The 15,596-nt window shown below is 40.8% G+C and overlaps 1 protein-coding gene across 5 annotated transcripts in view; it reads right to left on the bottom strand.

The window, feature by feature from the left end:
• Nucleotides 1-15,596, bottom strand: part of FBLN2 (fibulin 2) — a 106,637-nt gene that overhangs the window by 15,886 nt on the left and 75,155 nt on the right. For all 5 annotated transcript variants that reach the window (XM_048957588.1, XM_048957586.1, XM_048957585.1 and 2 more), the window contains exons 5-8: nt 12,425-12,611; nt 10,636-10,842; nt 8,297-8,413; nt 7,749-7,850 (exon numbers count right to left, since the gene is read on the bottom strand). In XM_048957588.1, coding sequence (XP_048813545.1) covers nt 7,749-7,850; nt 8,297-8,413; nt 10,636-10,842; nt 12,425-12,611 — 613 coding nt within the window. The remainder of the gene's footprint in view (nt 1-7,748; nt 7,851-8,296; nt 8,414-10,635; nt 10,843-12,424; nt 12,612-15,596) is intronic.

Genomic DNA, 15,596 nt, shown 5'->3' with positions numbered 1-15,596 from the left:
CAGTGGTGCAGTGCTGGCACTGCTGCCCAGAGATGTTGTTGCTGCCCCACCGCTGGAGGACTCAGGGCCAGGTTGGATGGGGCCCTGGGCAGCCTGAGCTGGTGGAGGCAGTCAGCCCATGGCAGGGGGCTGGGGCTGGATGAGCTTTCAAGCTCCTTCAACCTAAGCCATTCTATGATTCTATGAGAGAAATGATGAAATACAGTGATGGGCAGAAGGCTTCCAAATTAACTGGATAGAAACCTCTTGGATAACTGAGAGTGAAAGCACTGATTGCTCATTACCATGTTTTCATAGCTCAGACTATGTATCAGTCCTGCTCCTTCTTGCTACACAGAGGAGCTGCTGGTGTGGAACTGCTGTGAGAGATAGGTACTGAAACCTCCTGCCTTCCTGCAGGTGAAGTCATAGAATGGATTTACCTCCCAAGGAATAATGTAATTGTAACTGGATAAACATGAACACATGGAGGGAGGACCCCAAAGACTAAATCAACTTCATAAATTTGTATGTACATCCTTTAAAAGATCTGATTTCAGCAGGTAGAGCACTGGAAAAGTTATTTAAAGAATCACTTAAATACTAGATTTTGGAATGTAGGATACAGTTTGGAAAAAATGTGCCACACGTTGTGATAGCTCTGATAAAATAATTTCCAATTCAGGTTTTGCTTGTTTTAATAGTGAAAGTGAGGGACATCAAGATGAGCAAATAAAAGCAACAAGGAGAAGTAGAATTTGGGAAGAGAAACTTTCTCCCCATTCCGCACACAATCAAACACTTTCAGAGATCTCCATACAGCTAAGATGCATTTCTAGAACAAAGAGATGCCAAACACGACCAAAGCTAACACCAATCATCTGACTGCCCTGCACACAGAGCTGTTTACACACTACACAATAAAGCAAGCATTGTTTAAATAAGATTTTTGCTTTGGCTGTAGAACATCATTCCCAGATAAGTACAACATCAGAGATATTACTTCCCCTTGAGGAGAATGAAAACAGGAAAAGCCCTGTTAGAAGCTTTTGTCTTCAAAAATGTGTCAGCTTGTTCTCTGCCAAACAAATGAAGAGCAGCACCACGATGTTTCTGTTCCTGCTGAAGTCAGCTAACGGGTGATGTGCACTGAGATTTGTAAAACCAATGTTAGCTTGGGGTCAATCCACTTTTCACTCATTTATGGGGTTGTTTTTTGGTTTTGTTTTGTTGATGGGTATTCTATTTGTTGGGGTTTGTGTGTGTGTGCGTGTTTGTTTTGTTGTAGTTAGCTATTGCTATTCACATGCTGTTGACTTGCTTTCCAAAGTCAGCTTCTGCAGCAAGGTCACTGCTGTTGGCTGGATATCTTTCTGCCTGTCCCACATGATGGTTCTTCATTCATTGGCAGGTACTGTTCCAAAGCCTTTGCAAGGTTATGTCTCCCTTGCAGTTTCCCAGTTTTTAACCAATACCATGAAGAGTAGACATCAGCATTCTCAAAAGTGATCATGGGGAAAAAATCAAAATAAAAGAAACTCACATGCTGAGAGAAGAACATCAACTGTGTGGACCTTTCCCACCTAACTAGACTTAGTTCTCAAATAAACTTGAAATTAAAAAAGAGGACAAAAATACCAATAAAGAGCCACTCAACACCATGTATTGGAGCAAGACTGGACACTGATTTAAAAGACTTTACAATGCTTTTCTTGCCAGCCACAAAAAGTCCCATATAAATACACTGTCAGCACAGCACTGCATTTTACAAACTTAGATCACTTCAGTATGAAAATTGCAGCAAGGATGAAAGCATGTTTGAAATACAACTTGAACCTATAAGAAGTCTTCCACCTGAGCAGTGCATGCAGGCAGGTAAAAAGAGGGTTAAGATTTCACACACACACACACCAAAAAAAACAAACAAACAAACAAAAAAACCAAAAAACTAATTAAATTTCTTGTTTTGTCTGTTTCTTTTATTTAATTTCCAAAATCCTGAGTACTTGAGAAACCAAACGGAGCTGGTCAGAACGCAACTTAGGAAATCAAAATCACAGAAATGTAGAAGACTGTACGCAGAATCTTTACTTTCAATGAAAGTTTTGTGCACAAGTCATACCCTGCCAACATCTGAAACCTAATGATTGTGACATGGGCTGAGATGCAAAGACTAAACTAGGAGCCATGCCACAGAAGGAGAGAAAAACTGCAGCATCTTTCCCGTGCATTTCTGTCAATCCATGCTGTTGCTATCACCATCAAAGCCTATCACAAAACAGTGTCCCTTCACCTGAGGGTGGGAAAAGGCATCTTTGGTTAATTATGGTCCCAGTTTGTGTTGTGGTAGGCACACAAGCTTCTGAAGTAGCTTTGTTCAACCCAGGCTGGACCCAGTATTGTTCTGCTCCATCCTTATGGCACAAGGTAGAGGGAAGTGAGGTCTGACTGTGTTTAGTTACAACCCTACCGGTTACCCATAAAATCAAAGTGCCCATAACTGATCTGGCTCCAGTATCAGAAACAACTCAACAAGTCTATAAGATGTTTGGCAGAACACTGGGAAAAAAAGTATATTTTCAGTTTCAAACAAATTTAATGGCCAACACTGAACAAGCACTGCCTTCCAGCATGATTAAGACTGTGAGTTAGGACAAGGTTTTATACATAAAAATGGGAAAGAAGAAAAAGTAATTTAGTAAAATATTAAAAACAAGTTTTACAGTTAATTTTTGAGAAATATTAACTCTATGTGTGTGGCAACATTCCTCACCTTATGTCAGTAAAAGCCAAAATGAAATTTAATCATATAATACTTCTCTTTCTCCTGGAACTGTTGTTGAGCACTGGGACGTATAAAATAGATATGCTTAGCTTTCATGCATCTAAGAAACTGACATTTTTGCAAAAGAGTATCAGCATTTACCTACTGCTGTGTTGGGTTTTTTTCAGCACTTCCTTCCACATTAGAGTAACATTTTTGCACCTTTTGTTTTTGTTTTTTTTCTTGCATGTCTAGCTTCTCATGAATTCTTTCTCTTCAAATACCATCAGCTCAATTTGTTTTATGGAACACACCTGTTTTATTTAGATCTGTCATTATTTTGCCACCATTTCTTAGTGGCTTTGCTGAAGTATAGTCTGTATGAGTCAGCAAAAAAATGACCACTCGCTGCTCACTCCAGTGGGAGGAAACGTTTGCATGGAAATAGCACAGAAAATACATCAGTAGTCTCTCATCAGTGTATCTGGGTGGCAGTAACGACTTTGCCTGAAAGTCACCAGGAAAAGCAACCCTTGTTGAAATCTCCCAGCCTGGCTCTGAGGAACGTGGGGCTTTCATCCTTAAAGATATTTTAATGTCTTTCCACAGCATCACACAAAGCTGGTGTGAGTGTTTCAAGCAGCTGGTGGCTCTTCATTGTGCATGACTGGCTTTAGGGAATTCTGGATGCCTGCTCCTGAGTGCACCTGGAATTATCAGCTTACAGAGTTTGACTAAAGGAAACTCAACAAAGAGAAGGTTATCAGCTGTTTTGTTGCTGTGCAAGGGCTGTTCTTCCCATCCCTCAAGTGTGCAGCTACATAATGAAAACAACAATTTGCAAACAAATGAAGAAATCTTTCCTCCCGTGTTTGAGACAGTTCAGGATGGAGCACAGATCAGCTAAGCTGGAAAAGGATCCCTTGGGGAAATATAGCTGCAAATGAAGCAGTTGAAAAAATTAGGAGGCACAAAGTGCATGTGGCATTCCTCTTTGACCAGAAAAGTAGGAAAAGTGCCAAATACAGCAAGCGTTCTCCAGGCAACACTCACATAGCAGAGCTGCATAGGAGCAGGGAGAACATGGAGTGAACCTAGCCAGCAGGAAGTGAAACATCATCATTTCCTAGGTTGTTTAACAAGGAAACCTCTTGAAGAACTGACCTGCATCAAAGAAGCAGAGAGCTTTGCTATTTAGTGAGGCAGAAGAGGATCTTTAGCTTTACAAATGGCAGCTGTAGCTTTTGTTTTATTAGCAATGCCTGAGGTGTGCCTTACATTAGTCACAATAAAACTCGATAATAATGTCATGAGATAGAGGACAGGAAAGGAAGATAGTGAGTGGAAGGAAGCACTTGGCATCTGCTGCAGCACCTTCTGCTTAAGCTGCTGACAAGGGTGAATCAACTTAGCTTCCAAACACCGCTGACAGATGCAGAAAAGGACAGATATGTCACTAATGAATAGTCCAGGAAAAACACCGGGGGATTAATGGCAAGATCTTCAGAAGCAGAACGCAAGGTGAGGCAGCTCCTTCAGCTGCTCACTTGCCAAACCTTACGCTCAGAAGCGTGGTACCAGCAGCAGGCTCTGTGAAGCCATGAAGACGCCGTGCAGACCAGCCAACTGCAAGTACCACAGTCCATCTCAGAAGCCAGTATTTTATTACAAAACGTATCCTTCCTTCCAGTGGCATTCTCTCAGCCATTTATTCTGAACAAAGCAATTTCATTAATTTTGCATGCTTATCAGTGTACCTTATTTTAAAAATCAAATTAATCCAATTTTCACAGTTTAAGGAAACCCAGAAGCTAGTAAGTCAAATTTCTACTCTAAACTATGAATCTGTATAAACTTCCCCTTCACATCCTCATGCCATATGATGCTCATTACTACACTGAGATCACAGAGCTTTAAAGGATAGGAAAGAAACTGAAGGTGTGACACTGTGAGAGTGTGATGGTGATAAAAAGAATGTTAAAAAATTGGGAGAAGGACACAGATGGAAGAAGGTGAATGCATTCACCCATGACATTGTAGCTATAGACACCACTGCTTTCATTAGTGACAGGTCTCCAAGTGCTCTGTTTTTCCAGGCGTTACTATATAACACTACAGCAGCTCAGGCCTGTGGAAAAGTACCCCCAAAAGAAATTCTTTCATAAGCACAGGTCCTGCCTTCTTAAATAAAAATCTCCCAAACACGCTTTTAAAAATAGATTAGTTTCCTACAAGAACATTAATAGCAGGGATGATATAGCAAAAGTATGATGCATCTTTGACTTTTATACAAGAAATTTGTGCCAGAATTATCAGAGGACTAATCCGAATTTTAGAATTCCAACATACTTGAACAGATCTTTTCCACTGCCTGGGCCTACTCAGACTTCTTTAGCTTTATTTATGAAGTTTTGCTGTTTCCTACGTCTGGGAATTTGGCAGTACGGACACTGTGCAAGGAGATCGACTGCTATGCAGTCAGTCCACTTCAACAGCCATCGGTACAGCCGTGTTCATCAAGGTTATGAACTTTTATGATTTTCAAGCAAAGTTATTTGTATCCTGAGGATGTATTGCTAAGGAAAAAGCTGAACAGCATACAACTCATGATGTTAAGTGGCTGAGCAAGACGTGCACATGTGTTTTTACTAACTCATATTGAAATGTCATATGCAAAGATGGCTAGAGAAAATTTTAGCACAAATGGTTTAAATGCATTGCAGAGCATGGAGAATTATGATGCTGTGGTGAACCGTTTATACCTATCATCTTACCAACACATTCTCTATGCCTGTTGAGTATAAAGCCCTCTGAACAGATCACTCTGTGGTTGACACAGTAGAATGATCCCAATGTGTTCACACATAATTGTCCTCTGGAACAAGCGTGAGCACCTGTGAGGCACTCATCCAAATCTGTATCAACATGTTGCAACCAAAAGGGAGAAACAGAATTCTATTAGAACAGTTCCTGAAAAGAAACAACATTACTTTCACACTGGAGATCTCTAAATGAAGTGTCTTGGAGCTACCACATCAGCACTTGCTATAAAAAAACACAGTGTTAGGCTGAACATACAGCTGGAATAAACCATCAGAGATTATCTAGTGCTAGCTCATGCCTCTGCGCCCTTGTCATCCCAGAAGGAGCCCTTAAAACAGGTTGCCCACAGAGGTTGTGGATGCCCCAGCCCTGGAGGCATTCAAAGGCAGGCTGGATGTGGCTCTGGGCAGCCTGGTCTGGTGGTTGGCGACCCTGCACATAGCAGGGGGTTGAAACTAGGTGAGCATTGTGGTCCTTTTCAACCCAGGCCAATCTATGACTCCATGATTAAAAGTAGGCAGTGACACAGATGTAACACACGTTCTTCCCAGGTAACATATTCCAGTGCATTATCACCTTTACCATCAAATACTTTTAAAAATGTAGATTATAAATGTTTCCTGCTAAAATTTAAACCCATTACTTCCAGTGACATTCCAGAATTTCTTCACCTCCTGCAGGAATGTGACTGCCTTGAAATGTCCCTTTTGATTCTGACATTAATTAATCAAATTAGCTTCCACCACACTTGAGTAAGCAATGCACAGTGAATATTTATCTGGCGATATTAAATTCCCATTTTCTTCACAGGGTATCTGGAATTCCATCAAAATGATTTGTTATTCAATAAGATATGAGATTAAGAGGGATGTGGATCACTTGTGAGCAATTCTGAGTTCAGAAACATCTACTTGCATTTCACTGCTGGCTGTTACTTTTCTCATACTTACAGATTTATAATGAAGGTATGTCACAGGGTGTTGCTTCTGACTCCAAAATCTTTCTGGAGCAAAGACATCCTTTGTGACTACACAAACATGTCAATTTAAAATTTATATAATGTGAATTATAATGGTGCAGCCTTGAAATTCACTGTTCATCAGGTGGATGCCTGAATTTCAGTGTCAAGTGAAACCCGGGGAGCTGCACCAGCTCACAACAGCACATTCATCCTACCAGTGAAGCCTCAAATTTTCAAGGTAAGCAAAAAAACCCAGCAACAACAAAAAACCCAACAGTCAAAACAGAAAACTCAGCAGATCTGTAGCTCTGGGAGGGTTTCTCAAGGAAGCAAACATGCCTACATTTTGCCAGCTACTATTCTCAGGAAGAGAAGCTGCACATCTTCAGCTGAACAGACATAGCCTGGGGAGAACAGGCAATGGGAAGAGACACCTAGGAGGGCTCAGAATAAGTCTGAGACATCAGGGGAAAAGAGCACAAAACCAGGCTTGTCTTCATCTGATAATAGGCAGACTGGATAGACATGCTTCAGAAGTTAGTTGAGAAGCAGTCCTGGTACTCCTTCTGCCAAATGCTCTCAAAGGATGTAGTTTTCTCTGTACTCCAATTCAAAATACTGAAAATAAAGACTCCTTAAGGAAATACCTTGAGGTCAAAGACCATTGACCTCACTGACAAAATTGGTGGACAAAGTAAGGGCAACTGGTGTCATCTAGCTGGCCTTGTGTAAGGCTTCTGGCATGGTCACAGACCACATCCCTATCTCTAAATTGGAGATGGATGGATATGAAGGATGGAATTCAGGGCTGTGGTCAATGGATCTATGTCCAGGTGGAGCCCTGTCACAAGTGGTGTCCCCAAGGGTTCCATCTTGGGACTGGTGCTCTTCAACATCTTCATCAAGTACACAGACTGTGGAAATTGATTTAAACTGAAAAAAAGGATATTTGGGTTGGACGGTAGGTGGAAATTCTCTATTCAGGGTGGTAAGGCACTGGCAAAGGTTGCCCACAGAAGCTGTGGATACCTCATCCCTGGAGATTTTCAAGACCAATATAGATGTGGGTCCCTATGCAGCCTAATCTGCTGGGGGGCAACCCTGCCTGTGGCAGGGGTTGGAAGTAGATGATCTTTAAGGTCTCTTCCAACCTAAGCCATTCTATGATTCTATGATTTAAAAATCTTTTAGCCATGTTGTTGTTGAACCTCAACCACTTACCTTCACAAGAAATCCCATCAGCCATGATAGTATATCCAGACAAACATGAGCATACAGCATTTCCTTCCACAACACTGCAGATATGCTTGCAGGGGCCATTATCTATACAAAATAAAATTGCAAAATACATTAATATCCACAATGCAGATCAGCTGAAGTTACAAACGGCTGGGTCATCAGAATATACTCCCATCTTAGACAAAGGGGAGTGGAGTTTGTAAACAACCTGTCCAGGAATCTCTAACCACTACTTACAATCCTCCTATTACACAGAAACACACCTGTGCCACCTCTATTGTTTAAGTTACACTGCACAGCTGAGGTGGTTACTTTAAACTAAATAGCAGGTGTGTAATAACCCTGAAATCAGAGTACAGCCTCCAATTACCTCCTCAGGTTTCCCTTGATAATTCCTCAGGCTTATACCAGAGGTAAATAACCGAGGATGTGCACTGAAAACAGATCGGTGAAGGGATGTGCAGAATTTTATTCTGGCTCTTCAAACATTCCTCACCTATTTGCATCTGCAATTTATCCCTCTGACATACCTTTACATTTATCCTGCTCTTCTTGTAAGGACACAATGAGAAGAGGCTGAGAAGGAGAGGCTGCTGGGGGGATAGTGGCTTCTACTTCCAGCCTTGCTACCTGTCCTCGCTCAGGATCTGTAAGGAAGGGAGGCAGATGTGGGTTAGGGGTAGCATCATATCCTCCAGGAACCCCACGGTAAGGGTACCAGTGCATTCATCCCATTTCATCATGGTTTGTAGGAGAAAACACTTTGATGACATGAACAACTGTCTATGAATGGAGCTGAACAGTTTGTTTTGCAGGATGCCAAGTGTTTGATGTGAACAAGTGTAACAGTGCACACATGCAGAGAGCTGCAAGTTAATGGAGATGCTCACAAACACCACGGATACGGACTAAGGAGTTAGGTTGGATAACTTCCATAGAGTAAAATACATCCACATCTAATGAATCAAAATGCTAATTTTTTCAAATAATGATTTATTTTAAGGATAGTGGCTGTTCTTCATTTGGAATAAGAGGGGAAAAAAAGCAGAACCCAAAGCAAGTTCAAACTCTTTCTGTATTTCAATAAAAAATGAAAAGCAGATGCTCACCTTTAAAAGGATACCCTGCAATGGCTTTTACAAAACCAAGAAAGAAACACGACAGCTGCTGTCATCAAGATTTCTAGCAAACAATAACTTCAAAGGTATCAGAATGGGATTTTGGTTTGTTGGTTCTTTTTTTTAAATTATTATTTTAAAGAAGCTCTGTTACATTGCTAAGAGTAATCCAGTTTCTAAATATCATCAAAATATAAACTTAAATCCATATTTCTCATCACCCAGAGAAAAACATGACCCAACAAACAATGACAACACTAAATGAATAAGTGCAAATGCTATACAAGTTTTAGGTTGGGAAGAGTGATTTCATCACAAAACAAACCACAGGCAATGGGCCACAGTACAAGAAAGACCAATGAAAGACACACAATTATGGTCTATCCAAATGCCACGAGGCACTGGGGCAGCTAGAAACACAAAACATAATATCTACCCACAGGACAGCAGAGTGAGATTTAAAGATGTCTGATGAAGGCCTCCACACTCAGAACATGACAGATGTGCACATACACAGGGGAATGATGAGGAGCAAAAGGCCAGAATGCCACACAGCCAGGAAGAGCAAGTATGCTTTAGACACAGATAGTGAGGGAAGTGCCCTGCCATCTCCCTTGCCCAGACTTTAATTGGACTCTACACGACACGATGACAGTTGCAACCCTTCTACACTTCACTCTTCCTATGCATCTCAGCTGTGTCATTCACAGTTCTCTACATTTGTGTCTCAACTCAGCTCTCAGCTGAGCTCTGTAAACCCCTCTGCACCTCTTGGCACAGCCATAAGCACTGCAGTCTTGCAGGTCTGCCAAGAATACTGACTCCTTAGATACAAATTAACCCAAATCTGCGTTTCAATGGAGTTAGTAATAAGAGAAGCAAAGCAAAGCAAAACAAAAAAACAAAGATAAGCTCCAGGTGGATGATCAAGCCAAATTTTGCAGAACTAATATAAGAACCACTTTCTTTACCTCTTTTGGATCAGGCTCTTTCCCCAAAATTTTAATACACATAACAGAGCAGACAGCTGCTGCAGAAATGCTGTCAAACACATTATTGATGTAAGTGCTGTAACATCATGTTGAGAAGAATGACATAATGAATGCTCATTATTTGGCTTGGGCAGAAAGAATCTGAAGTCTGAGGAATTTTGTCATGGGATAGCAACACTTCTTTTGCTTGTTAAGTAATTGAAAACACTGGTAACTAATCTAAGGTTTCAACTTTTTGGGTTATCTGATTTGAAATCTTGCCATTGGAGAAGTCCAGACATCAATACAATTACTACACTATAAATGCTTTTTTCATGACTTCCTCTGCAATTGACATATTTGGATTTTAATGATTTAAGATAAAAATTGAAGTTCAGGAATCAATGCTGTTTGTCTGAAGTGAATAAAGTTTGTCTAAGGGAAAGCTAACTGTGAAATAGAGAATTACTCTAAGGAGAAAAGATACTCTATTAACAATCTTCACAATTCCCTGTCTGAAAAGTGGAAACAGTCTTGCTTTGAACACAGTAAATGCCCACCCTGATATTATGCCATAGATACACAAAAAATGAAACACAATCTAAGTTTCCTAGGGTGTTGTTTTTCTTGACATCTTTAACCAGCACAATTTCCAGGGAAAATATCCCTGTTACAAACTTCAGCATCTACAAAGAAGATAAAAAAAAAGCAACCCTTGGTAGACCAGTAAAGGCAGAAGAAGGCCACCATTATTCAGTGTTTCCTGCTCACGTTCCTCACCTGGAGAACAGCTGGTCCCATCTTCTTGCAAAGTAAATTCTGGGAAACACGAACACTTGTAGGACCCCACAGTGTTTATACACAAATGCTGACAGAGCTCCCCACCATACAGAAGACATTCATCCAGGTCATCTCCAGGCAGGTTATTTGACAGTTCGGCTTCATTACTGATGGACAGAGCTTCATTGTGATCTTCCATCTCTGAAACTAACACAGAACAAAACATGCAGGTTCTCTACCAAGTGCTCTGGCATTAGGTCTGCACAGTGTGGAGCATTTGTTTATGCAAACTCCAGATACAGTAAAATCTACCCAAAATAGTCAGTTACTTCATGGACAGGAGAAAATGCATCCATCCTGAAGATAAGCCCAGTGTTGAATGCCCACTGTGTCTTTCAGTAGAGATGTACAGACAGACATTTCACAGGAGCCACAGAGAAAAAGACTGATGCTGCGAGGTCACAAGCTCCCCTTTCACCCTAACAAACACCACTATCACCATTTGTAACACTGTGCCACACTGAAGCCCCATCTGAACTGCCTCCATTGCAGAACCTCACTGATATTTTTTTAATTTCAGGAGCAAAGGTTAACCAGTTAGTCTGGAAACTTTTCAACACCACTACCTACTTATTTATTAGTTAATTCTGCAGCCAGCATTACAAATATTCTGGGGCCCACTTAAAAATGACATCTTATCTATTGTTTTTGATCACTGGCAAAAGCACTCGCCATCTTTCATCTCTTGACCAAGTTTGGGGAGACTTTGTGATATTCAAATGAATTCTCCAGTGAGTTTCGCAGTCAGCTTGTCTTAAACACTTACGCATGAATTTCATTGCTCAGTGAAATCTCTGCTAAGTTGAAATAAATCATTACTTATTTTGACAAGAGAAAAAAAAAAAAAGAACAGCAGCACCATTTACCATTTATCTCATGAGAAGAGAATGGACAAAATGTGAACCCTAGCCTATCCAGGAGGTTACAAAACAATTCATGCATGACAGGTGGCTGCAGAAAGCATAGCTGTTTGAGTTCCACGTTTGTCATGCTTCCTTTGTCACACTTCATTTGCTGCAGGGATTTGACTTAGTTCTTCAGCACTGTTAACTTCACATGTTGAAAGAACAAACTAAACTTTGCAGTGCTTTGGGACTTCTCCAGTGTGTGCACCAGGACAGCTCCTGTAACGTTCAGTAGCAAAGTAGGAAATCTCTTCTCTGCAGGTTTGATTGCTATCATAATGGATGGGACTACTTTGTCTGCAAAAAACTCATAGTTCATTTCACACAAAAGCTTTCAGGACAGCTTCTGCAAAAAGGCAATGACAAACTTCAGCTTTGGTTCTTACAAAGGATTGGTGGCTTCCTGTCCACCAATGGTCAAAAAAGATCTTTGAGATTAACAAAGAAAAGGAAAAAAAAAAAGAAAAAGCTACCATACAGGTTGCACTCAGCTGGTCTACACGTTACACTCTGCATGTCACCCAGAAGAAGCAGCACTTCTGTTTGATGTGCAGCAGATCTCTGTACTGAGCAGTTTGGGGGAATAAATCGCTAAAGGGAAGGTATGTTTTGAGGATTAGAAACACCTACATATATGTTTTTCTACTTCAAAACAGTTTTTAAGAACAAGTCTTGCTTCTGAGAGGAAAGGCAACTTGTATACTTGGTCTGAGAGGAAAGGCAACTGCGCTGCTACAGCATTACTATTTGCAGCACCTCCCCAAGTGGCAGCATGAGATGGAGCCTGCATTTGCAACGTCTTCAAATTAAAAATGGACACTTACTCTTCTCAGGTGTTGCAGTTGGCGAAGGTTCAGGATGCTTTTTTATTTCTGGATGGATGAAGTGATCACCGCCTTCACAGCAGGACAGCATCACGTGGCTGCAGGGGTAGCCCAGATTTATGTTGGACTCACAAGTTTTCCCCTCACTCCTTAATCGCAGGCCCAGATTGCAGCAATCACAGCATTGCTGAAAAAGAAAGAGATCATTAGTAATGAGGGTTTCATAAAGTCTGCTTCAGGGAAGAGCCCCCCCACACACCTGGAACTGATCTTCACTTTCTTTAAGAGTGGAACATCTGGAAAAGCACTTAGGTTGCAAACATCAAAGCTTTACTTGTGCTTGTTTTTGCCATTCTTGCACAAGTGGATCAGTCATAATTAAGATACCCAGTTTTGCTGTTGCACCAATTTCAGCCTTTCCCATGGAAGGATGTAGCAGTGCTACAGACTGCCTTTTTCCAGCTCTTACATGTTGCTTTGTTTACAGTATATTAGTACCAAAATAATACAGATACATACATCTTTGCATTAGATCTTGAAAGATGGCCTGTTGCTTGAAGCAATGTGAAAGAACTGTAAACACATTCCATAGACATGAGGAGCAGCAGCAGCCCCTGAGCTCTGTCAGCGACACTATTTCCCTTACAGCACATTGCTCTGCAGAACCACTGTGACCTTTACTTACCTGACTGTCCTGGACCCCATCCCACCAAAACGACACCCAGAGAAAGGCCAGGAAGTATTTTACGACCTATTTGCCTTCTGTTTCTTCCCGAGTGAATCCAAAGCAGCAGCTTCACTGCTAGGCTGATGCAATGAGGCACCCCTTAAATGCAGTCTCTCCTGCAGCTTCTGCTGCTGCAGGCTGCAGACAAAAACAGCCTCGTGCTTTACTCCAGCATGTATAAGCCTACTGCACATTTAGGCCAGAAATGTTTTAGACAAATTATATCAAACCCCATACACACTTCAAAAAGTCCATACTGTATGCAAAGTGTATCCTTAAGCAAGCAAGGAAGCTGAGGAATTGTCTGATATAGAGACATACAGAGGTCATAAGTGAATTGAAAATATTTGTCTGGATTTAAATAGAAGTGTCCTGACATCCCTAGCACAGAGATTTAAGATGCCTTCACTCTGATTGAATAGTTATAAAATTCAGGCTCCTTTCCTCTGCAGCACGTCTGCTAATCAACACACCCAGCTCAGCAGCGCTCATTTAGAGTTTGCAGCTAAACTCCAAGCACCTCTCTGAACCAAGAGAAGTGATTTCAGCCTACTCAAACATTCAGTCTCTGAGCAGACGTCAGACACATAAAATGAAGGCCATAACTCAAACTGGCACCAGTTAGCTATGTCAACGGAAAGTCCAAGGGCTGAACAGAAGAAACTGAACTAAGCTCTTCCTTCCCAAGAGAGAGATCTCTGACTTGAGGAGAGCGAGTAAGAAAAGCACTGTTGTAAGGGTTGGGCGCAGTATGGGAATGGAAAAGAATCGTGTTTCATGATTAACAATCCTAGATTGGCATCCGCATTAAAACCAAGTCTGTCTCCACCAAGGAGACAGGAAAACTTGCTCACCAGCAGCGTGACCTGCAGAAACTCTGCTGCTGAGTCACTTTCTTCAAGAGTCAAACACTGCAGCTTCAGAGTTTCTTGGGCATTTCACTGTGTGCCCTTGAAAACAGCTCATGCTTTATGTCCATGATTTTTATTCTGAAAGCTCCCCAAACATCATTGATAGTAGAAGTTATTCAGTGCTCACGTTTGCAGACTTGCGCTCCCCTGAAGATTTGGCATTTTTCCCCAAGATCAGGCTGACATCTGCACTCAAATGCGTCTGTGAGAAGTTTACAGCACAACTCCTGAAGATGCTAAATTACTTTTTGACTCTGAAGGGAGTAAACCATATGTCCAAATTAATCATTTTAAAAAAATCTAACTATCATAAGCTATGGTCATGATAGAAGGTTAGGGTTAAGAAAAACCCTGTTTTCATCCAGAATCTTCACATTCAACTCAATTCAAAATTCTATTTTCTGTAAATATGTTTAGTTTTCATATATCTATTTCAACTTCCATATTCAGAAAAAAAGGAGTTACATATAGTATACATTTCACCAAAGTGCTGTGAAATGTTGTAATTTTTGCCATGAAAAATGTGTTTTTTTCAGACACTTTTGATTCACAGTTATCCCATGTGCAGGCATCACAGAGGGCACTAAATCAGTCATACACTTTCGGGTTCACATATTTTCCAGATGAATACAGATGTCTCATTTTCCAGTAGAAAAATATATGCACCAAAAAGTTTCTTCCAAAAAGCAAAAACTTGAGCAGCTTTGACTTTCTGTATCCAACTTAGGGATTTCACCAGAATTCTACAACTCATTTAATAACAGATACAACCATTTGTTCACTGACATGGTGAATCATATCTTGAGAACTGTTGTGTCATTCACAACTTGCTCTGCTCCCACACGTTTATTACCTGGAAGTAAAAACCCTGAGAACATCACACTGGACTGGCACAAAGGACTGTTCTATAAGAATATTTTGTGACTCGCTTCAGCTAAAACAGGAACGATGCAGTCTTCCCTCCCCACTCACTCCTAGGAATGGCACGTGCAATAAGACTTACTGCATGCCCTACACTCTGCCTGGTATGCAAAAAAACCCTTGGTGAAAACCTAATAATTCTATCACACTTCAGAATTATTTTGTCTGCTTCCAAATGCAGAAATTCTCTTTGTATGCTAATGGTAAACTCCAGGCTTAAGTAGACAGTAGTTTTGAAAATGACAAATTGGCAAAACTAATTAAACTTTAAACTCTGGAGTAGATGTTCATGCATTTTGCTTTTCCAGTGAACAGTTATCCACAAGAATCACCAGCATATAAGAACAGACAGAACTAATGAGTTTCCTGCTGAGACAACAGAAGCTGCACTTAAACTTAGATATAGCTATGTAAATTATAATCAGAGTGAAATTAATTCTGAAATGTAACCTTCTGGTAAAAACAAGACAAGCAAGATGCTGAATCTTCAAACTGGTTTAAATTGGTTTGGCTCCAGTGATTCTCATAAAGCAAATTTCATTTATACAAGCTGAGGCTGTGGCTTGTGATTTGTGATTTGAATCGCTGGTTAATGGCCTGCCATGGCTTATGA

This window comes from Lagopus muta, chromosome 11 (assembly GCF_023343835.1).
Source record: "Lagopus muta isolate bLagMut1 chromosome 11, bLagMut1 primary, whole genome shotgun sequence".
Lineage (NCBI taxonomy): Eukaryota > Metazoa > Chordata > Aves > Galliformes > Phasianidae > Lagopus > Lagopus muta.
This window is presented reverse-complemented; position numbering and strand designations above follow the sequence as displayed.